General features: G+C 37.8%; 1 protein-coding gene across 8 annotated transcripts in view; it reads right to left on the minus strand.

The window, feature by feature from the left end:
• Positions 1-24,629, minus strand: part of stox2b (storkhead box 2b) — a 91,010-nt gene that overhangs the window by 5,550 nt on the left and 60,831 nt on the right. For 4 of the 8 annotated variants that reach the window (XM_073854517.1, XM_073854516.1, XM_055177827.2 and 1 more), the window contains exons 2-3: positions 12,303-12,455; positions 6,000-8,253 (exon numbers count right to left, since the gene is read on the minus strand). In XM_073854517.1, coding sequence (XP_073710618.1) covers positions 6,000-8,253; positions 12,303-12,455 — 2,407 coding nt within the window. Of the gene's footprint in view, positions 1-2,885; positions 2,998-3,052; positions 8,254-12,302; positions 12,456-23,008; positions 23,196-23,269; positions 23,599-24,629 lie in introns of those variants that run through there. The other 4 variants (XM_055177829.2, XM_055177826.2, XM_055177831.2 and 1 more) reach the window with 4 other exon arrangements.

Below are 24,629 nucleotides of genomic sequence, written 5' to 3' on the forward strand. Positions count from 1 at the left end.
TTTTAAGTTGAATTAACTAAAATATTAAGTTGGCTTGGCTTACATTTTTTAGTTAATTCAATTAGTTAACTCTAAAAATGTGTGTAAAACTGTCCACTAAAATTTAATTAATTAAATATTGAATTAACTCAAAGCGTAAGTACCCTGGTTGCCTTAAAAATTTTAGTTAATTCAATTCAAAAATATTAGTTAACTCAAAAAAGTGTGTGTGTAAAACTGTCAACAATTTTCCTTGTCGTTGAATTAAATCAAAACGTAAGTTACCTGGTTGCCTTAAAATTTTTAGTTAATTAATTTTTAAAATTAGCTAACTCAAAGAAGTGTGAAAAAAGTGTCAAATAATATTTTTAAATACCCAGAAAAGTAAGCTGGTTGCCTTAAAATTTTAAGTTGAGTTTTTAAGGTTTTTTTAACATTATGTCGTTCCAAACCTGTGTAACTTTCTACTGTGAAACACGAAGGTGGAAAGATGAAAAGTTACCACATAGAGGACATGGAAAATAGTGCACGTCATATGGAGACACTTTTATATTTTTATTAAGTATTTTTGGAGCTTAACAACCCAAATTTCTATTTGTTCGAATGACAGTAGACTCTTAAAAATAAAGGTGCCATTCAGATAAAGGTTCTTGATGGAAGCATTCAGCCAAAAATGGTTGTTCTATGGCATTGTAAAGCACCTTTATTTTAAGAGCGTATATAAAAAGCCAATATATTATTCAAAAATGCCTTTCACCGAAGAAAGCAAGTCTTGTGGCTGTAAGGGTCAGTAAGTCTGAAAATATATTTTTATTTTTGGATGAACTGTCCTTTTAACAACCTAAGTGTCTTATTAGCATCAAGCGGAAAGTAAATAAAGTACAGAAAAGCAGAGAAACAATAATACAGAAGTAAAGGATAGCAATAAAGACCACGACAAGATAAGGAATACAAACATGACAAAACAACACTTAAAAACGTTAAGGGTGATGGATGGATTTTGGCACTTGTCAATAGATAGATATGCCTAAACATGTCCACTGTACAATGCAGGACTAAACAAGAGTTATTTTTACACAGGTTGTGTTAAACACAGCTGCACATGTATTGAAATCTTTTTGAAACATGACTGCACTCATTTGAAAGGGTGAATCTTTCTACATACGAATGTACGTTTGTGGGAGTAAATAAAATCAGAGAATAAAAGTTGACACACAGTCCTGAACCTGCTATAATGTATCCATTAAGCTTTAACTAAACTCATTTCAGCTGTTTTGAAAACATCTTATCAACACACTTTCTGCTTTGAGGATTCATTTTCTTTACTCTCTGTCAGATGCGGATGTAAACAGTCGGTATTTTTTTCTCTTTTGTCGTAATTTAATTGTGAATACTGCAATACATCATCAACTGCAAATTTGTGTTTTAAATGTCAGTAAAATTTGTGTTTTAACTCTAACCATTTTTTAAAACTTTCTTTCTTCAGTACAGGTTTTTAGTAGTACAAATATGTATCAATTAAAAATTGGTGTTATTATTTTATCCTTTGCAGGGAAAAGATCATTTAAACATTTTATTATATAATTTACAATAATATGTGACCCTGGAAACAAATCAAGTCATAAGTAGCACAGGTATATTTGTAGCATATAGATCAAATAGAATTTTATGTCAAAAATCATTAGGATGTTAAGTAAAGTTATTTTGTAGTGCTGGGCATAGATTAATCTCATACAAAATAAAAGTAATTTTTTGCATAATATATGAGTATTATATTTGTGCTGTGTGTAATTATTATGTATATATAAATACACACACATTCATGTATGTATTTGAGAAACATTTACATGTGTATATATATATTATATTTTTATATATTCTATATAATAAAAAATGATATATCAACAAAACATTTCTTAAATGTATATATATATATATATATATATATATATATATATATATATATATATATATATATATATATATATATATATATATATATATATATATATATATATATATATATATACATATACGTGTGTGTGTGTGTGTTTAAATATACATAATATTTACACACAGCACAAACTCATATATTGTGCAAAAAATCACTTTTATTTTGTATGAGATTAATCTGTATTAATTATTAGTAATAAACTTGTTGCTAAGGACTTTATATGGACAATTTTAAAGCCGATTTTCACAATATTTAGATTTTTTTGCACCCTCAGATTCCAGATTTTCAAATAATTGTATCTCGGCCAAATATTGTCCTTTCCTAACAAAACATACATCAAGGAAAAGCTTATTTATTCAGTTGATGTAGAAATCTTTCTTAAAAAAGACCCTTATGTCGGATTTTGTGGTCCACGGTCACATATAAAAAAGCAAACTAGCATTGCAAGAAAACTTTCCATAGTTTTTTGTTTTCTGGGTGTGCACATTAAAGTCCCCATCATTAAACTTTTACTTTTTTATGCAATTTTGCAGTGTTCATTATAAATGATTTATTTTTGTGGCGATCCTTTCCTGATGACATCAGTTTGACGTCTTGGGCGGAGCATCCATTAACCCCGCCTCCCACACCTGCTTTTATATTCAATCAATTTACAGTAAAAAACACAAGCCATGCCCGCTATATTTCTTATGTGGAATCCTGTTTTACTCTGAAATTGTCAAATCGATTGTGATTTCCTGGGAGTTAATAAAATAATATTAGCCTTAAATTAGATACTGTTTGTAAGAAACTTAAGTTGTTTTTAAAAGAGACGATTTTAGCTCTAACCTTCTTTATAATGTTTTGACAACGACTTGGCATTGAAGTAAAAGAAGGTAAAACACAGGAAAACAATAACAACACTAAAAACAAACCCACACACACATAAACAGGATAAATACTGCAAATAAACCACTGTATGAAAAAAACTATTTAATTTGTGGAAAAACAAACATTTACAATTTACAAAACAAAACGATGGGGGCACATTTAGTTTCCTCAAATGTTTGAAATGTCTCATCAGTCTGTTGGGTCTGCAGCGAGGTCACATGAAGAATTTACACCGCCTCGCACGCTGACCTGATCGACAATACAGTGCTTGTTTGTTCTTCATCCAATCACATTTTTTCTAAACACATTCAGTAAAAAATGCACTTCAACAGATCAGATTCTTCGATGCACATTTAAAATCTATTGCTGGACTTCCTCTGCAAAAGAGGTTATTTGAGTCCAACCTTTATGCTTCTGAGTCAATATTATTGCACTGCGAGCATGAAGACGTCTACAGTTTTTAGTATGAGAGGTTTCAGACATTGGAAAGACATCAGGACAGAGGTCAGGGTGCAGGTTGAAGGGTAACGGTAGGATGTAAAGCTGCACATAAGTCATATCATGTGCTCAAGGCGACAACTCCAAATGAATTATTATTTGTTAAGGCCACATATATATCACATATTGGTCGATACCGTGATTCAAGTGTGCTTATACGTTTTATATTGTTACGGTTTATTGGAGTTTGGATAAGAACACACGATGCAACAATGCAGCATTTACAGGAACACAAGACGTTCATTTAAACCAAATGGACACTTAAAATATAAACAAGCAAACGTAAATTCAATAAAAAAAATGGTGTAAACCCTTTCAAATATTGCAGTTACAATGTAGTGGTTGACCTAAATTAAAGTGTATTCGGTCTCTCTCACATGTTAAGGCATCTCCCATTTTAATGAACACATGATTAATAATACAGCAGACCTGAAACATACTCTACACAAGTATACTCGTTCAACTAACGTGAATGCTTCTAGCTGACTTCTAGTAACAGAAACAAATTCATATTGAATTCATGTAAACCATCAGTTTTATAGTTTAGCACAATTGCACAGCTTGAAACATAGGTATAGCTAGCTACAGAAAGTATATCACGTTAGTTTTAATGGCACAGACATCTGAGAGTAAGTATTGCCTCTTAGGTTTGTTAAAGAATTATTCCACTTTCATAAAAAATCCTGATAATTTACTCACCCCCATGTCATCCAAGATGCCTGTCTGTCTTTGTTCAGTCGAGAAGAAATTACGTTTTTTGAAGAAAACATTCCCGGATTTTTCTCCTTATATTGGACTTAACTAGTTAATCTCAGTTTACAGTTTCTAAACGATCCCAACCGAGGCATACCGATCTTATCTAGTGAAACGATTGTCTTTTTTTTTAAAAAGTACAAATTCTCATCTTGCACTAGCCGTGTGATGCGCCAGCGCGACCCCACGCATTGCGTCACATCAAAAGGTCATGCGTTACATATCTGAAACGCACACTTGCGGACTATTTTAAACAATAAACTGACACAAAGACACTGGGTCTCATTCACTAAGCATGCGTACGCACAAATTTGTGCGTGAGATGTGCGTACGAATGTTTTTACGAACAAATCGTGATTCAACAAAAACTTTCGTATCAAAATGTCTTCTAAATGTACGCAAAAATTCAAGAAAACCTTGTACGCAATAATCACGTTCACTATAATCAAATATTAGGCTATAATTATAATGTTTATAATAATGTGGATATATACAATTTACATGATTATATTTGATATTATAATATTTTCTGTATTATATATTATTATACATGATATACATTATTATTATATACATTATATTATACATTATAATAGACTACTTATTTTTTCTACACATATAAAGAAGTTGCACGTAATGACAAATCTTCACTGTTTCCATCCTCACTTTTTAAATTTTTATTTGAAAGCGTCTGCTTAAAGCCTTATGTAAACGTCATGTAAATGTAATGAGTCAACCACTTGATCTCATGTCTGTTTTATTTTAGAAATAGATGCACTTCTCTGTCAAATTAATTAAATGTCATATTTGTTAACGCATCCAATACTTCTTTAACGTTACTCCGGTCAGTGGACAGCACTGGCTTCCTCCAGCAACAACAAAACCTCCCAAATAAAAAATGCAAAGCAAAATGTTACTTTACAGATAATAAATATGATCAGGGATTTCTTTTCGACCTCTTTTGCTTCTATGACAAACTGCTCTAAAGTTTTCTGTGGACCAGCACTGCGCTGTGGAAAACCCTTATATGGAGCTGGTTTGGGCGTGTTTTATGCAAATTACCAACCTCGTGCACACGGCCGCTCATGTAGAACACTCCAAATTCACTAACGTATGAACAACTATAAGAACAAACTCATGTGGGTACGCACGTGTAGTGAATTAGGGGAAAGTTTTTGTGAGCAAGTGTGCGTATAAATACGAAAAACGTACGCAATTATTAGTGAATGAGACCCATTAGTATACAACAATGTCGGAACGGTCCTCTTTCTCCACACTTGTAAAAACTGGAGCGGAAAGTTCACATATGGCATGTGTGACCTTTCAACATGACTAAGTAATACGTAAGGTCGCTGGAGCGTCACGCGGCTAGTGCAAGAACAGAAGTTGTGGTTTAAAAGTAATTTTTTAGCGAAAATTATGGTTGTTTCGTTAGATAAGACCCTTATGCCTCAGTTGGGGTCTTTAGAGCCATTTGAAGCTGTATTGAAACCGGAATGTTTTCCTCAAAAAACTTTTTCTCGACTAAGCAAATAAAGACATAAACATCCTGGATGACACGGGGGTGAGCAAACCATACGAACTTCTTTATGAACGTGGAGTAATCTTTTAAGCCCTTTAAACACAGATAAAGACACCTGATGTGAAACTTTGCTTTTGCGTCTGCATAGAGTATGTTGCTGGCCCTAATCTCATTCACAGAGGTTGTTACGACTGCTTAATAGAAGTTAGAAAAATAATGTTTGCATGAATTATAATTACACCCTACAGAATCCTGCCTCCATGTCAATAAATGCAAAGAAAACTTAAGAGTTCTTGTGAGTTAACACTGAGTAAAAAAAACATTCATAATCTATTCATAGAATAGCATACCCATCATTTCAAAAGCACCTAATCACCAACAAAACACATACAAGAAACCTTAAAGTGGCCCTGAATGCCTTACCGTGGCGAATTAAATCCACTATCCACAGTTACACTGCTGGAGTCCATACTGTCCAAACGGGTAGAGTGAACCGATTTTTGGCTGTTGTTGCCCTCACCTTGCTTGGGATTTAAAAAGGTGAGGTTCTTTTCGAATTTGCGTTGCAGGTCCCTCTCCTTTTCTCGCTCCAACAGCCATTGCATGGTTCCCCCCTCTTCTCGAACCTTCTCTTGCACCCTATTCTTATGACTAGTCTCCTCCGAGTCGTCGTCCGACACGTTGTAGTAGTCAAAGGTGGTTTCTGCACACGAAGCCTGATCTTGACCCGAGGAAGGTGGCACGGTCAGTGGGAGAGGTTGCTCGAAGTGCTCTTGAGTCTCCAGCGCCTCTGCGGACTTTGTGTGAGAAGACCTACCTATCGTACCTGGCCTTGAGAAGCTGCTCTCCACGTAGTCTGGGGGTTTGAACAAAGCTTCCTGGCCGTAACCCTCCGGCATGTTGTCCAAGTCACCAGAGTCTGGATTGTGTTGGTGCGACAATCGTCCATTGGGGATCGGCTCGGGAGTCTGGCTCGTGATCGCTATGGGAATACTACTTTGCCCTATTGCGGTTTCCTCTTTATATTCCATAGGGTGAGACGGGGCTAGGTGAGGAGTCGTTCGGTCCGTGGAGATTCCCTTCCAGACACTGTCTATAAAGTCATGGCTGGGTTTTACGAGAGAAGATGGGGCAGAGAGAGAGACTTCATTTGCTGCAGTGCACTGGAAATAATCATCCATGGACATTTTAGGAGAGCAAGACTTCAGGTCATTGTAAGCAGGAAGACTATCCCTGCTTTTACTCTTCTCCAGCGTCCTGTAAAGCACGGCATCCTCCGAGGTTCCTCTTCCAACATCAGGCACACAAACATCAGGGTGCAATCTAGCAGCAGAGAGCATGATACGGGAGTAGTGGGCCGACTGTGCGGATGCCCTTAAAGTACCATCATCGGTGTAGTACCGACTTCTGTCATCAGGACTGCACTCAAAGTCTTCTGGATCACCTAAGAACGGACCACCGAGCGGCCCCTTGGAGTTGTCCATGGAGCGCGACCTCTCTTTGGCCTTGTCCGACCTTTCGTTTCTTGATTTTCTCTCTTGCGTGTGACTATGACTTCGATGTACCTTCGAATTTGACTGTGCCCTTGAGGGTTCAGGGAATGGCATCTCTGTCCTCCGCTTTGCCAGTTCCCCAGAAACATCCCATTCTGGAGCCGTGGTAAAATGAGACTCCACGATATTGGGGTTGCTGTGTACCATATACTTTCCCCTGTTTCGCTCCATGGACATCATGGTTTCACGCGGAGAACGTACCAATGAGGAACTGTAGAATTTGTAATCCCTGTCATAGGTTATGTCCAGATTAGATCCTTCGGAAGGGTCCCCCCTGGACGCCCGTGTTTTACTATGGGAACGTGAGGCCTTGCCCTGCTGGGTCTTGCGATGACTGCGACTTCGTTTGTTGCGGGCGCTGTGCTGGGCAGAGGAGTTCGCTTTGTTCCGTTGCGCCTTCTCCTCCTCTAGCCGCTTCATCACAGCCGTGTGGCGAGCCAGGTTTTCCACCGTTAGATCCGGGTTTATCCGACGTATGATCTCCATCTCCACTTCTCTAGGAACCGTAGTGGGCGTCTCCTCGTCGCGCAGTGGCCACTCCTCGGGTGGAAACTGAGCAGAGAATGTAGCTAGATGTTTTGTCTTATCCTTTTTAAAACTCAGCCTAAAGAGCTTAAGTCCAAATTTCTTGGACTGTTTCTCCCCACTGCTGCTGCTTCCATCTTTGCTTTTACTGTTCGTCTCTGTTTTAAATGGAAAGCTAAGTGTACTTTTACTTTTCTCTGATGACTGTTGAGGGGGCGGGGACACAGGAGAATGCTCTTTGTGCTCCTTAGACCTTCTCTGTAAGGTTGAGGTATGTGTGCTGGGCACGTCCTCCCGGTAGGTGTTGTTGTAAGAGTCGCTGTGGTTCTTGTGGTGAGATCTCTCCCGGACGCATCCAGATGTGGAGGGTGTCATGGTACCCGAATGAGGGGAGGTACACGGTTGTTGTTGTTGCATGCGCTCCGGTATCCTCTCGTCCAGGTGGTACCACTTGCTGTTAGTCCTAATGAGGGAGGGCGTGATGAAGTATGTCTGCTGGGTGACAATGAAATAACCCTCCGGGGTGGGGTAGATCTTCCGCTCTCGGACCAGCATGTTGAGCGTATGCCGAAGAATCTCCATGCTCGGAGTGGGGACACCTACCAGAAAGAGAAAAAAAGAGGATCAGGTCTAGTTATCCAAAACTACAGAAATCAATGACTCAAATGTTAACATGACTGGAACCAAACCGATAGTTCCATAGTATTATTTTTTCGTCAATAGTGCTTCTAAACAATTTGGTTACAAACATTCCTCAAAATATTTTCCTTTGCGTTCATCACAACAAAGAAATATATACAGCTTTGTAACAACAGACTGAGGGAGTACATGATGAAAGAATTTTAATTTTTGGTTGAACTTTAAATTAACTATTTATTATATACCCTTGTTGACATTCGTCCCTGTTTGATACGGTATAAACTGGTATGTATAATGTGGCAAAAAAAAAACGCTTGTACAGTGGTGACTGTCCTCCCTGTCTGCTTGACAGAGCTTTGCTTCTCCGCTGACATTACTCTCCATTACATCATGAAGTCCTTAAATCCAGCCTGGCGTGACGCAATTCCCTCCACTTCAGTAATAAACACCCGTTCAAATCTCTATGTTTCAAGGGAGATTCTGTAAGATAAGTCCCTGTCTCTGCTATATACCACTCCAGGTCCAAACAGACATGAAGATATAGTATGTGACCCTATCTGTAAAATCCAGGTTAAAGTCTCAGATTAGGAGTATCAAAGTTTAATATAGCCATTCATTTTATCCGTTGACATGACCTTAGTCAATATTAAAGAAATCACGGTTATACACATATGTGAGTTTCAAAGGTAAACATACGGTCACATACAGTCAGTTTCACATAGGATGCCTGTGGTTCTTTCAGGCTTCTTTATCGTAAAGCGGAAACCAAACCTAATTCGTGGTGGTTTAGGCTGTTATTTTCAGCGGGGCCTGTGGATGTCTTTAGTATATGGAGGCACTGATATGGAAAAAGGTTGCCTGTACTTACATCATGGTTGCCTGCTTAGTTTCACTGTCAATGAGGTGCAATCCTAATTCATCCGTACAAACACTCTCTAACTCCCTCAAACACACATTCACGCACAAACGCATAGACACTTAAGCGACCGTCTAATCCAATCGAGAAAAACAGCCGGTCGCTTATCTCAGACATTCACGTCTGTTTCAGTGTCCATCAACAGTTCTCATTATGTCAGTGACCTCCTTGCTTCAGATCTCACTTTGCAAAGTTAAAAGATCCTGTTAAATTGTTTGCCAATGCAATACATACAAATGACTATGGTAAACACGTTGACAGACTGTTTTTTTATCGAAAATGTGTATTGAATTCTCAAATATAAATAAATAAATAAATAATGGTGCATTCACACCAGACGCGGAAACAGCATTAAGCGTGAGCATGGCCGTAGCCAGGGTTTGAAAATTACAGAGGTCCAGGGGTGTGTTAAGAGTTAACAAATGCTATCCCAGGTGAAAAAAGTGCACATAAATAAAATACACTTTTTAAGTACATTTAGTAAATGTACTATTTTCGTGCACTCATTGTGTGGCTTATATATCACATTTGTTTTTGGTACTTCTTAAAATTAAGTTAAGAACATCTAAGTGTTTTTTTGAGACATTATTTATTTCAATAAAAATCTAGTTGGTACTGGTATTCTTACTTTTTCAGATAAACTGAAGTACTGCTCAAGTAGAACTTTACTTTTAATAAGTATATTTGAAGAGTTTGGTTCCAAAACGCAATAAACGCCATTTTTGAAAAAAATGAGTAACTGCCAAAATCAGTATTATATCAGGTCAGTAGTTAAAAGTAAATAATTAATTTTACGCAAAATCCAATACCCGCCGTGATATTCTGTCATCTTTTCTCCCTTTTTTCCCAAAATGCGACAAACGCCATTCCTCCTTTTTTACAGAATGCAATAAATCCATTTCTGATATTACAGCGGACCATTCACGCAATGTAAACAAACATGGCGGCGCGCTGAGTACACGGAGTCCTAGTTTTCCTCATCTACTTTGTACTTCGTGATCAACAAACAAAACAAAATAATACTTTAATAGCATTGCCAAACCTGTGATGGTTTTCTGTGACGGGAAAGAAACGTACGCCATCAACATCTAATAATTTCTGCGAGAGGCACTCGGTTGCTTGTTCTCCAGACAGCATCAAGCTTCTCATGCTAAAACATTGTGTTCTTAATATAACAAAGTAAGTGTTTTGGTTAATGCCATTAATGTTTATTTTTTAATCATTGTATACCACTAGTCAACTAAATAAATATAAAATGGTAAAGATGAATGCACATTTATACATTGATTTAATAGATTTATAGCATTTTGAAATAAAAAACTGTCATGGATTGATTGCATTTTGTGGAAAAAATAATTCGTTTTTATAATAAATCTTTGAAAATCAAGTTATGGATTTGAATTTTTTATGTTTTTATAACCTAAAGATGCTATGTGAAAGTTTGTAACAGAAAATACTGGTTTTCATCTTGTCACTTTCTTGGTATAGAAAACACGTTTTTACCGAAATTTGTCAAAATGGATTTATTGCGTTTTGGAACCAACTCTTCATTTGTAGCATAACTTTACATAACTTACAAATGTACTTGCATGTATTTAAGTGGTTTAAGTACATTGAAGCATACTTTATTTTTACCTGGGATCTAAAATATTCTCTCTTAACCTTTTTACACTTTGGGTACACACTCTGTTTTGGGGGATGGACTTGGACTGCTGGACTATTTATTACTTTTTTATGCAACAATGTTTATTTTTGTAATAATTTTAATAAGCAACATTATAAAACGTTACAAGATTTTAAACAAGAACTTGTTTAGTGCTCTTATTGTTTTCAGCATGACTTTGTTAAAAGTTAACTTCTAAATTAAATGAAATAACAGAATTCATAATGCTTATGTTTTGTTGAGATTAGCTTTACCGTTTTACGCTACGTGTTTTAACATATTTGGCATATTTTATTTAAACCCAATTCTTTTACATCTTTGTACAAGAGTTATTTTCGATTGTCTGTTTTTCGATAGTGTTGTTGATACTGTTGATACTCAGACACAATTATGATGATTACTGCTTTTATCTTACCGAATGTAGTATCAGCAATAACCTGCTCGCGCTGAATATTTGATAACTTTCAGTTTCCATGTTGCCAGATATTAGTACGAAAAACAAGCAAAAATAATTGCCTTAAAAAACAAAGTTCATCCAAACCTTGTATTTCAGAAATAAATCAGAGAAATCACTAATACTAACCTACACCTAACAATCGCTTTATAGAAAATGTCAAAGTGTCACATTAATTGTTAAAACACTACGTCTAAACAGGATTTTTAACAATGGGATCTGGCAACACTGCAAATTCTGTACCCGCGCCGTCGCAGCTTAAGCCAATCTTCGTCATTTTACACTAAACTATACAGTTAAGTGTCCAAACTTAATTATATATGTGGATTCGTTTTGAAAAACGAATTAGTCATTCAGAGAACTTCAATGGTTTTTTATATGAAAAAATTACCGAGGTCCGGACCTCTGTGACCTCATAGCTGGCTACAGCCATGAGCGTGAGTGATTTACATGTTAAGTAAATGCAAAGATACGATTAGACATCCTGTGGCGTGGTACGCGCGAATGACGCAGCGCGAGTTGAGCATCCGCCAAAGTTCAGTTTCCCAAAAAATATGGCCACATTTCTTGAGAATAGTTGCACTTGACTGATTAAAAATTTGCCTTGTTGTGTACAGTAGAATTGTGATGCATCGCAATGCATCGTAGAATCGAATCGAATCGTTACCTGGTGAATTGTAATTGAATCGAATTGTGAGGGCAGTGCCAATGCACACCCCTGATAATCGTGGCACTTAATAATAATTTTTAAAACATCATTTTGTGTAAATATGTCCGCTCAAGTCCGCTTCAACATGTATACATTTATTTTTTTGAATACCAAGTTACATTTCAGCACCAAATTGAATAATATTTTGCATACAATTGACACTAGTTTTAAAATGATTAATTATTTGCATTGTGGCACCGTTTTCATGATTACATATATTTTTTTTACAAAGGTAAGATGTTTGCTTTCACTGGCAAAGAGCATTACCTGGAAAACATGTTGCTAGATGCTCGATGAGAGTGTCTTGAGTGACAGTCTTACGGGCGGAGTTCATGGCAGAAATGGCCAGGCACAGGATTTCTCCCAGTGGGATGAACTGGGATTGGCTGATGGGAGACATACTGATAGGAGACACATCACCTGCAAAAAGACACAAGTAAAAGGTTAACTCAGTGAGTTAAAGGTCAAAGGTTAAAGTGGTGACTTCAGGTCTGTTAAACAGATGTTTTAGCTACATGGAAAATGACAACTAACAAATCAAAATATAACACTTTAATGTGTGATGTCACATGCAGCCAGTAAATTTGGTAGTTTACTGGCAGCAAAAAAGCAGAATTGGACTTCTTACCAAGTACTGTGGTGGTACCATGGTACTGCTGTATCCTAACCATGCATGATTGCCATATTCACACATACTGTAGTATTTATATTAGGGATGCACCGATAGGATTTGTTTGGGCCGACACCGATGCCGATTTAAACAGACAACTTCTGGCCGATACCGATGCCGATACCGATATTAAACACTTGTATACAATACTATACAGTTGGTCTATTAGCTAGTTTATTTCTGCATCAAATTATTTTTACTGAACATGGATTGGATCTAATTAACATTCAACTGACCAACATAATATGAGAGGCATGCTAAAACAAATATAATAAGACAGCATGACAACCTTCAAAGGTGGTTTTTGCTTTTCAGCATTTATTTGATAAACAACATTAACTCATTTTTTACATATAATGGATTTCTTTATGCAGTTAATTAATAAACAATCGGTATCGGCCTTTCTCGTGCTATTGCCGATATGCCGATGGTTTCAAATTCATCAAAAATCGGCCGATAAATATCGGTGGCCGATACATCGGTGCATCACTAATTTATATGATACTCCAAGGTACTTTAAATGACCAGAAGCCATTACAATACCAAGTTACAATACAGGCACCAATATTGCACTTTAGCAAACCGTTTCCCCAAATTTGCTCGGTGAGGTTGAGGTTCGGACTATGAGGGGGCCAGTAAGGAAAATGACCTAAATGTTATGATTGCGCTATAGCTTATGGTTACCAGAGCATAATGATAACTTTGTAGATACAGTGGGAAAATAAACTGCACTTGTACATTCAAAGGAAACCTTTGGCTTGAGTTGCAGAAGCCATTGGGATAACATTACTAATGACATTTTGAAGAAATATATTGACACTACGGATGTGCTGCTGTAATTACTGCAAAAGGTATACCAAATAAAATTAGTGAAACATGATTTGCAAAAATCTGATATCATGCATCTTTACTACTGATACTTGACCCACATTATGCACTACTTGGGTCTGAAGAGATTTCACCCAGAACTAAACTGTCCAATAAATTCTGAGGAAAAAGGCACCCAAAGGAGGCAGCAAGTCCAGCTAGCGGGTCCTGGCACTGGAGTAAGTAGCTCAACGTGGACCCATAGCCCTACAGATCTAAATCTGGCTTATCTTGCAGGCAAAGCGAGGACAGGCACACATTGTTAATTCATCTTCCTGGCCGGTGGAAAACAAGGGTAGGCTGATTGGGACGAAACACACACTGCGATTTGGTCCGCTCATGAGGGTGGAAAGCGATAGCCAGACGTGTTCTGTGTGGTAAGACTGATGAAGATAAAACACTGACCCAAAATCTGTTTGATGTCACCGCTGGATGAAAGCGATTGTGGTTGTAGATGCAGGAACCTGATCTTAGATCACACGCAGTACAGATACACATGGGAGTTACATTTACAGTCTGGCCTCGTGCCACCAGGCCGGGTTGCAGTACTTGAACACTGTGCAAGATGTTCGAATGACAAAACCCAGGTGTACAACAGATTAACAGGACACAAAACAATAATTGTGAGTTGTCTGGTTGTAAGGAAATCCTTTCATAAGCCCAAGATAGGATAGCCTTTAGTTCACAACCACTTATAGCTGACTTAAGGGCAAAAGAAAGCAGTAAAGAAAGAGCAACGAATGATCTGTCTGCTGTATATTTGGTGATGTCTGTAATACCTTAACCCTTACATATACAATTATGAGCAAAGACCATGTACAGACTAAAACATGTTATGTATGTGCCCGCAGGGATTATGTATTTTTCTAGGCTAACCCGGAAGTAGTTGGGATTTTGGTTCCCTCGCAAAAAAGCCCATTAATTTTTCCCATAGACTTTTGGATTATCGCAAAAAATAAGCTGTGTGTTCAACAAAAGTTTATGACACGTACACATTTTGTCCAACAAGTGAGTCTTCACAGATGAACACAACTTTAATAACTTTTGAAGTCCAAATTAGGCTTTTTATAGTCCTAGTAAATGCATTTATTCATCTGTGAAGTGTCATAAACTTTGGTTAAACGCAGAGCCTCATTTTTGCAATAAATAAAAATGGCCGTTCTGGCGAGAAAACCAGTGTCCCGCTTACTTAAAGGAATATTGGTCATCATAATCACGTCAAAAGATCACGTATGCGAAACTACCACTCCAGTGTTTACAAGTGTGGAGAAAGAGGACCGTTCCAACGTTGTTGTATGTGAAATAATACAAATTAATTTTTGTGTCAGTTTATCGTTTAAAATGGTCTGCAAGTGTGTGTTTTACATATCTAACGTGATTACGTAATACGTAAGGTCGTGCTGGCGCATCACACAGCTAGTGCAAGACAAGTTGTGATTTAAAGGGACACTCCACTTTTTTGAAAATATGCTAATTTTTCAGCTTTAACTCTTTTTCAGAGTTAAACATTAGATTTTTACCGTTTGGAATCCATTCAGCTGATCTTGGTACCACTTTTAGCATAGCTTGGCATAATTTATTGAATCTGATTAGACCGTTAAGGGCGATTTATAGTCATGCGTAGGTTCTACGCCGTAGCTATGCAGACCGCAAGCGCTGTGATTGGTCCACCAGAACCCCTCCCGTCAGGTAAAAAAAACTGCATCATAGGTATTTCCGTTTGTGACGGTGAAAACAAAGATGAGCTAAGTTGAGGAGTGATTTAACTCAAACTGCATCAAAAGTCACTGTTTATTTACTTCCATCATTGCGGGTCTTCTCAAATTATACACAACAAGTTGCTGTTTCTTCTTCGTTTGTGGGTTAACTTGCTAAGCTGCTTCTTCTTTCACGTTTGTGCTGCTACTGTGGTTACACGCGTGGATACTGCCTACCAGCGGTCGCGCGTGTGTTTGCACGTCGATGCAAAAGTATAAATGAAAACCGACGCGGAACCTACGCCGTCGCTGCTACGCCGTAGGACCTACGCACGACTATAACGAGCCCTTTAGCATGCGCTCAAAAATAAAAAGTTACATTGTGTACTTAGACCGACTGAAAATTAAAAGTTGTGTCTAGGCCGATATGGCTAGGAACTATACTCTCATACGGCGTAAAAATCATGCCGTACCATGGCTGCAGCAGGCACAGTAATATTACGCAGTGCCGGAAAATAGTCTATTAAAAATAGGACTATTTTTGGTCTAGAAAATCGTAACTTTTAATTTTCTGTCGGTCTTTGTACACGATGTAACTACAGAAGAGTGGAGTTTTAAATACGAAAAATATCAAAACTCTTATTATTAGTGCAATGCTAATGGTCCAATCAGACTCAACGGACCGTGCCAAGCCATGCCAAAAGTGGCACAGCCAGACCCGGAAATCGGCTGAATGGACCCCAAAACTGCAAAAATCCAATGCCAAACTCTGGGGGAGCTGGAAAATTAGCCTATTTCCCAAAAAATGGAATGTCCCTTTAAAAGTACTTTTATATGAGTAAAACTGAAGATTGTTTCGCTATATAAGACACTTATGCCTCGGTTGGGATCGTTTAGAGCCCTTTGAAGCTGCATTAAAACTGTTGATGAGGTCCACTAAAGTTCACTATATGGAAAATCCTGGAATGTTATCCTCAAAAAAACTTCCTTTATTTCAACTGAACAAAGAAAGACATCAACATCTTGGATGACATGAGGGGTGAGTAAATTATCAGAATGATTTATGAATGTTAAGTAATAATTTAAAAGCAAAGCATTTTTTGGGAAGTACTGAGAATTTTACCCTGCACATTTCAGCATCACCCACAATCCATAGAGTCAACAATAAACCCTAAACATCCTCTATATACGTTTCAGTCTTGTAACATAATATACCCCTTCTTGCTGATGTACGACCAACATGTTCCCGTGAGATACTTTGATAGACCACCTCTCCTCTCAGACACTGACAGAACTGTTCATCTCTCAAACCACCAGACTAAAACTGTGGTCCTGTGACCCGGTTACTCATGACCACAGATACCAGAGAGCAAACATACTCTGGTCCAAACATCACTTCTCCAGCACCCAGGGGAATTTTTTGTTTACCTTAAACAGATTTCATAAGCTAAAGCACCTAAGATAAACAAATAACTGTACAATATACTCCCATATTCATTTATGTTGGCTGACTTGACAGAATTGATATACAATCATAGGTTGTGCTAGATTCAAATAGTCTGTCATTAACACAGTCAACTTTTAACAAACTTAAATCATCTTACAATTCAAACTTGACTTTCAGGGTTCCCACACCTTGGTTAACTTCAAATTCAAGGACCTTTCAAAGACTTTCCAGGTCTAATACCCTCAAATTCAAGGACTAAATGTGGGGACACATTTCAAGTGAGAGCAAGGTTATATCGCATTACCTTTAAAGATACATTATAACAGTTCCCTTTCGAGGGAACTTGCGCTGCGTCACTGCGGTGACACTTTGGGGACGCTTACAGGGTTAAGTGCGTCTGAATGTGTATATCAAATTCAACCAATGGTGAGGCCTAACGACAAAGACAGGGTGATGCGGGAGTCAGGAAGAATATCGCTATCTGAAATATTGCCAAAGATGGCGTTACAGGGACACAGGAAGTATGGCAAGGGAGACACAGCGTCTCGTTCCCTTCTCAGGGAACAACAGTTACATACATAACCCGAGACGTTTTCATGTGTCAAAAAAGCCTTTTGGTATGAATCAACATTCGCATACAGAAGATATAAGCATTTAAAGTGAACAGTTTACCATGTGTGCTTAAAAGGCTAGAAATTATATGATTTTCCTACACTACACAGAAAATAATATGGATTTTTTCCCAGAAAACTTCTTGCATAGATTAGATTGAAGCACTTTCAATGACCTGTATCTATGTATATATATTTTCAAAAACTTCCCAGGGCCTTGAATTATTTCCCCCAGATTCACAAACTTTCAAGGATTTCAAGGACCCATGAGAACCCTGACTTTAGGCCTAGGTATACTTCACTTTTTATGCACAGTCGAATGTACAGTAGGGTGTGAATTATCAATGGTCTCACAATTCTTAAGTATTTTATGCACTGACTCTACCCTGACGCTCACGTATGTGTAAAAAGTAAAGTATACTGAGGCCTTCATAAAATCAAATGACCAAATTACCAATATAAATAATAAGGTAAACAATATAAATAATATACAATAAGGTTCCATTTGTTAACTAAATTAGTTAACATTAACAATTGACATTATTTCTATAGCATTTATTTATCTTAATTTTATCATGTAGTGCGCACTCACTTTTTTTTTACAGAGGTAGATGATGTTGAATGTTGCGCAATTGATGTCTCGCCATTTGATTCGCACTCCAATGTTATTCTGTGCTTGATCCTAAGTAAACCGCTGCAAGCGACCCAAAGGGCGTGATTAACCAAACCGTGCCCGGGGACGATACGGAGGGCTCACACTAGTCAAACGAATCAAGCTTTGGGGTTCAAATGTGTTTTGGATAGTGTGAGTACCCTTAACACATTTAATAAAATTTGTTAAAGGGGACATTTCACAAGACTTTTTTAAGATGTAAAATAAATCTTTGGTGTCCCGAGAGTACAAATGTGAGGTTTTAGCTCAAAATAGCATATAGATAATTTATTATAACATGTTAAAATTGCCACTTTGTAGGTGTGAGCAAAAATTAGCTGTTTTGGGTGTGTCCTTTTAAATGCGAATGAGCTGATCTCTGTACTAAATGGCAGTGCCGTGGTTGGATAGTGCAGATTAAGGGGCGGTATTATCCCTCTCTGACATCACAAGGGAAGTCAAATTTCAATGACTTTTTCACATGCTTGCAGAGAAGGGTTTACCAAAACTAAGTTACTAGGTGATCTTTATCACACTTTATAGGTTGATAAAAGCACCGGGGACCCAATTATCGCACTTAAATATGGAAAAAGTCAGATTTTCATGATATGTGCCCTTTAAGACATTAACAGATTTCTATATGATGCATGCTGTCATAAATTCTGCAGAGAATATGAAACCTTAAATGAGTCCTAAAATATTCTCCAGACTAATTTTCTTAACTTTTGCACCAAAACAATGGTTATCTTTACACAAAGTTGTCAATGCTGCTAAATCCAGTTTTGTTCACACACAGTTCTGTTTAGTTATGAAAGAAAGTGTCAACTACAATCTGTAACCAAACTAAATTGAGAAATTTTGCCTGTCAATCTCACGTGAACACAGCCACTGCTTGCCTGTCCTGCTGGACACTGTCAGCAAATCTAGCCACATGAGAATATTTATATTTAAATCTAGGTTTAGGAAATAGAGCACTAGGCGGCTCTACTTTGAGTCCCTTCTATAAATAAAATTCCCGGAAAAGTGTCACGAATGACCCAAATCTCCACAACACAGCGCATTTACTTTGGCTCAGACTGGGGCTTATTCCAGAAAAAGAGTTTCATGACACAATACCGGCAGTGATGGAGGACAAGGAGGAGGTGATGTGTTCTGCTTCCTGACCCAGTCTGCAAGGCTTTGATCTTTCTGATGGTTCATGCACGCTGTGATGCTGCTGATAGCGTTCGACAGCAGGATGCCACCAGCTATGCGCATTACAATGAAACATCTGCAACAGTCTGTCATTTGTCTTTGGACTGAAACTCAAGTCTTCAGGTTCATTCATTCATTACGATTGGTTAACTGTGGCTGGATTTTTCTTTTCACAAATTTGTGTATAACAAACTATCTCCTACATAACTTTATTTATTTGGTAAGTAGCGGTGTACATTATATATTACATTTCATTACTAAAAACAAAACAAAAGCACGCACATCAACCTGAAATGGGTGCTCGACCAAAAATCAAGTGAGAGGATTAAATGTAAAGTCGGCACACCAAAGCTCCAAACATATCAACATTTATTTTACATTTATTAAGACTTCGCTTGGCGTGTGACGTTTCCAGCACACGAGTTCTTTGGAGCTGTGTTGTGTCGACTTTACATTTAATTCATGTTACATTACTAAAAAAAAAACATGTTAAAAATGATTTCGTTACTTGTAAGTAGAAACTGTCATAAAAACTTTCAACACTGTTTGAAGGAGATCTTATCTTACTTTATGTTTTATGTGAGTACTTCTTAACAATAATTTTAATTTGTAAAGTGCCTTTTAAAAATCTATTGTGAAAAACTCAAGGTTTCTTTAGATCGCTTACTCCCCGATTCACAGACAAGGCTTAATGCACGTCCTAGATTAAAACACTATCTCAACAGAAAATAACTTGCATTGACAATCTTAAAACATGCCAGTGCCATTGATTTGTCGCAAGAAACACACCAGTAATGTCTTTTTCTAAAGCATGTTTATAAAAGAAAAACACTTTTACCATTTAACTAAGGCCTAGTCCTGGCTTAAGCTAAGCGTTGTCTGTTAAACCAGGCCTTGGGGTGCGTGTACTACAAAGCGTTTAAACGCGACTAAAAACGCCAGGCAGATGCCAACTGTCGGCGCTTGCCAGCATTTCTTCAGCTAAGCGCTATGGTTGTTGTTATATTTGTCCTGCCCCTCCTCCACTGTGATTGGATGGCCGAGTAAGAAGTGACATTGACGAGCTGAGCGTTTCACTAAAAGTTGAACATTTTGAAAAAGTGCAAAGTGTGGGAGCTCAGCACAAAAAAGCCAGCTGCTGGCAGTTTCAGAAAAGCGCGGCACATCTATTGAAAAAATACGCCGGCCGCCGGTGTAAACGCCTTGGTGTACACGCCTTGGTGTACACGCACCCTTAGTGTTCCTGTAGCTCAACTGGTAAAGCATTGTGTTACATTTACATTTAAGGGCCGTTCACATTATAACGATAACAATAAAATATATAGTTTTGAAAATTGTTTTATATTAAAGACAAAAGCAGAGTTCACCCCATAACTATAAGATAAAGATACAACGAACGATATCGTTGATATCACTTTCGGAGTGATTTTTTTCCCTCGAATGATGAGCGATCAGGGTTCCCACACCTTAGTTAACGTCAAATTCAAGGCCCTCTCAAGGGCTATCCAGATCCAATACCCTCAAATTCAAGGACTAAATATGGGGACCCATTTCAAGTGAGAGCAAGGTAACATCGTGTTACATTTAAAGATACATTATTACAGTTCCCTTTCGAGGGAACTCGCGCTGCGTCTCTGCAGTGACACTTTTGGGACGCCTCCAGGGGTAAGTGCGTCTGAATGTGTATATCAAATTCAACCAATGGTGAGGCTTAACGACAAAGACAGGGTGATGCGGGAGCCAGGAAGTATATTGCTATCTGAAATATTGCCAAAGATGGCGTTACAAGGACGCAAGTATGGCAAGGGAGACGCAGTGTCTTGTTCCCTTCTCAGGGAACAACAGTTACATACATAACCCAAGACGTTTTCATGTGTCAAACACAACTATGCGAAAAAGCATTTAGGTATGAATCAACATTTGCATACAGAAGATATAAGCATTTAAAGCGAACAGTTTAGCACGTGTGCTTAAGTCTAGAATTTTTATGATATTATCCTACACTACACAGGGAATAATATTTTTTTTCAGAAAACTTCTTGCATAAAATAGATTCAAGCACTTTCAATGACCCGTATCTATGTATGTTTATTTTCAAAAACTTCCAAGAGCCTTGAATTTCTTCCCCCAGATTCACAAACTTTCAAGGATTTCAAGGACCCGTGGGAACCCTGAAATTATAAACCATTGACAGCCAGTCAAATCCATTTGAACTTCAAGTTCAATGTGGAGGTCTATAACATAAAATTACCTCAGGTATCCAGCACTGATGCAGTTTCTGTACTACGTAATGGTTTTTTCCCACCACACTGACTATGCCAAAAGGTATTGACTTTTAAGATTACACAAACTAGATTCACTGTTTAGACTTACGCAAAACACAGCGTGTTAAGGACATCTGCTGCTTAACGTTACCCGCTGTGTAAATGCAACAAGAACAGCATATTTGCATATTCAGTGACGTGTAAACAATTGCAAAAGTTACTATTACAAGAAATATCCAATAAAAGTGAATGTCATTAAAGGCAAGTATTTGCGCGAGTGCCCCGTGCGTGAGTGAATTAGCATAAAATTATTGGTATAATGTGGACACTAATATAGTTAGTTATCATTATAATGTGAACGGCCCTTTAGTCCTTTAGCAGACACTTTTGTCCAAAGCGACTTAAAAATTAGATGGCATCTAACATTTTGTCAAAGAGCTTACAAAAAGTTAGGGATGCACCGATACCACTTTTTTGTAATATGAGTACGATTACGAGTACTTGCATTTCAGTACTTGCCGATACCAACATGATTTAAATTTACAGGTAACAGCTTTAGTCATATAATTTAACAAAAAAACAAACAAGGGACTAGTTTTCCAGTTTGTTGTAAACTCTGCCTCTTTGGACAACGCAAGAGGCATTAACCCCTTACACGCCGCTCAAACATAGACATTTCTCGGACCGTGGTATCGATCCCCGGTATCGGGGGACTTTAAACGAGTACTTTTGAAAATGTGGTATCGAGGCCGATACCCGATACCAGTAATGGTATCAGTGCATCCCTACAAAAAGTGTATTTTAGTTTAAGCTAGATAAGATGAACAACACAGAAAATAAAGGCGTGTGCCAAATGCATAAACGATAAACAAATAATAAAATGCAACTACTGCATTGAGGGAGGTGTTTGCAAATGCTTTCAAAACATGTGTTATTGTACAATGGTAAAATGGCATATTTCAAAAACAGCATCTTGAAAAAATATGTCAGCCACATGTGTACACTTCACAGTACTATGGTGTTATCATCCAAAACCATGGCACAACCAGAGTACTTTTGTAAGGGAACTGAAACGTCATATCAAACTTCCAGATGCACTATGCGTAAAAGCATGACAAGTGATCCGTGGAGACTTTCGCAAATAACTGGGAAAGCAGGAAGTGACCTCACACGCACATCCCCACAAACAAAGAACTGCATTATCAGAATCAAAATGGAAAACATGTGATGTTGCTGTCAGCTTTACCACCCCACACCCCAACAGAGAAACTAGGCAGACATTTTCAAACCATCCTGCTCCATTTGCCTAACACCCCTCCCCCCGTAACAGTAGGCCCCGAGCAGGGGGCTCGCCTGATGGCCGATAAAGGGTCTCGAGTGTTGAAAACACATCCCATCTTTATCTGATCCCTGCAACAGCTGCACGGCGGCTCCTGTGAGATCAATGCGCATGCACACGCTGCCAAAAGCGTTAATCAAATGCTACCTTTCCAAATAAAACCCCTGACGTGATGAGATTAATAGAGACCAAAATCACAGCTGTGCTTGTAGTAGTAATAAACATGGTTTACTACGGTACCGTTCGCTATTAAACAGAGCTGCTGTGGAGTAAGATAATAGAGGAGGTTGGTACGCAGGAGACGCGCTAACTCCTGACGCTGCCGTAGTAAACAATCCCCCCACAACTTGGGCTCTTTGTCCAAACACCTCCCGATCAACCCCACCCCCTCTTTTGTGATTCATTCTGACAACGTGACCGCGCGCAGCCTAAATACAGCATGCCTGACGGACGCGCAGCAAACTCGCCGACAGACAAGAAGATTGTGCTTTACCTTGGCTGATTCGGTGCAGATCCAGCTCCTAAAATCCAAGCAGGCTTTGGGATCCTTCTGAGAGCCGACTACAGACAACTGAGCATTCACTCTATGGTCATTCCCAGCATACTCTTGTCCACACAAAGAAAGGAGGTGTGACCAATCACATTGGGGCTGAGCTTGCACTGTTTTTTTTTTTTTGGGTGGGGGGTGTCCTTACAACACTTGCTCAATCCCAGGAATGCCCACTGACACAATCTAATGGGCGGGTCCTTTTGGAAAAGGTTGTTATGGGAACGCATCCCTGTCCTTGTTTCATCAACACATTTTCTATCATGCTTCTATTAAATTTCCATGTAATAAAATAAGGTATTAAGCTTTAATATATAGTACTGCACTTTCTCAATGTATTCTTATACTGTAGTATTCTGTAGTATTATCAGTACTATAGAGAATTGATAAAGTGTAGTAAATATTGTCGTATACTTTAATATGTAATATAGTATGGTCCAAAAACATTATAGTGACTAGGAATTTTACTACAGTTTGCTATAGTAGTAGTATAATAGTAAATTGTATGTATCAGGAATGCACCGATATGATTTTTTGGGGTCCAGTACAGATTTAAACAGACAACTACTACCGATAATAAAAACACTTGTATACTATACAGTTGGCCTATTGGCTAGTTTATTTCTGCATCAAATTATTTTTACTGAACATAAATTAGATTTATTTAACATTCAACAAAGTAAGATACAATTTTTATGATTTGTGGTCTTTTTTCGAGATTTTGAAAAAGCCCAGACCACAGACATTTTCCCGAAATACTTTTACTCTGACCACATGGTTCACGTGAATCTCTCACGTGATAAACTACAGCTATGTTTACATGCACAAAATTTTGTTAATCCGACTGAATTTAATACGATTAAAGGTTACGACAATACAGTTTACATGCACCCTAAACATTGCAATCTGATTTAAATTGTCGTTGACATGTACATTCTATAAAATCCGAACGTCTGCGCAAGCGTACAGCCAGGGTTGCCAGATTCGCATATAAAAACCATCCGAATGGACATTCAAAACTAATCAACTAAATTCTTTTCTCTTTAACCAGCAGAAAAACAACTGGTGGAAACAGTTTAAACAGTAGCCCAAATCTAAACTCGAAAAAAGCAGAGGACTTGGCAACGCTATGCTGCGGACAGCATCTCTCGTCGAATTCACGCTTTATCTCTCAATAAAAGTCAAAACGGATTTGGAGAAAGTTGTTCTTAAGATGTTTTTAGATATATGTAATGAAAATACATTTTTCAAAAGGCACAAAGCTATTTTACTGCATTAAGTAGCCTAATGTTTTAAAAGTACACAT

Source organism: Misgurnus anguillicaudatus, chromosome 16 (genome assembly GCF_027580225.2).
Source record: "Misgurnus anguillicaudatus chromosome 16, ASM2758022v2, whole genome shotgun sequence".
NCBI classification, from domain to species: domain Eukaryota; kingdom Metazoa; phylum Chordata; class Actinopteri; order Cypriniformes; family Cobitidae; genus Misgurnus; species Misgurnus anguillicaudatus.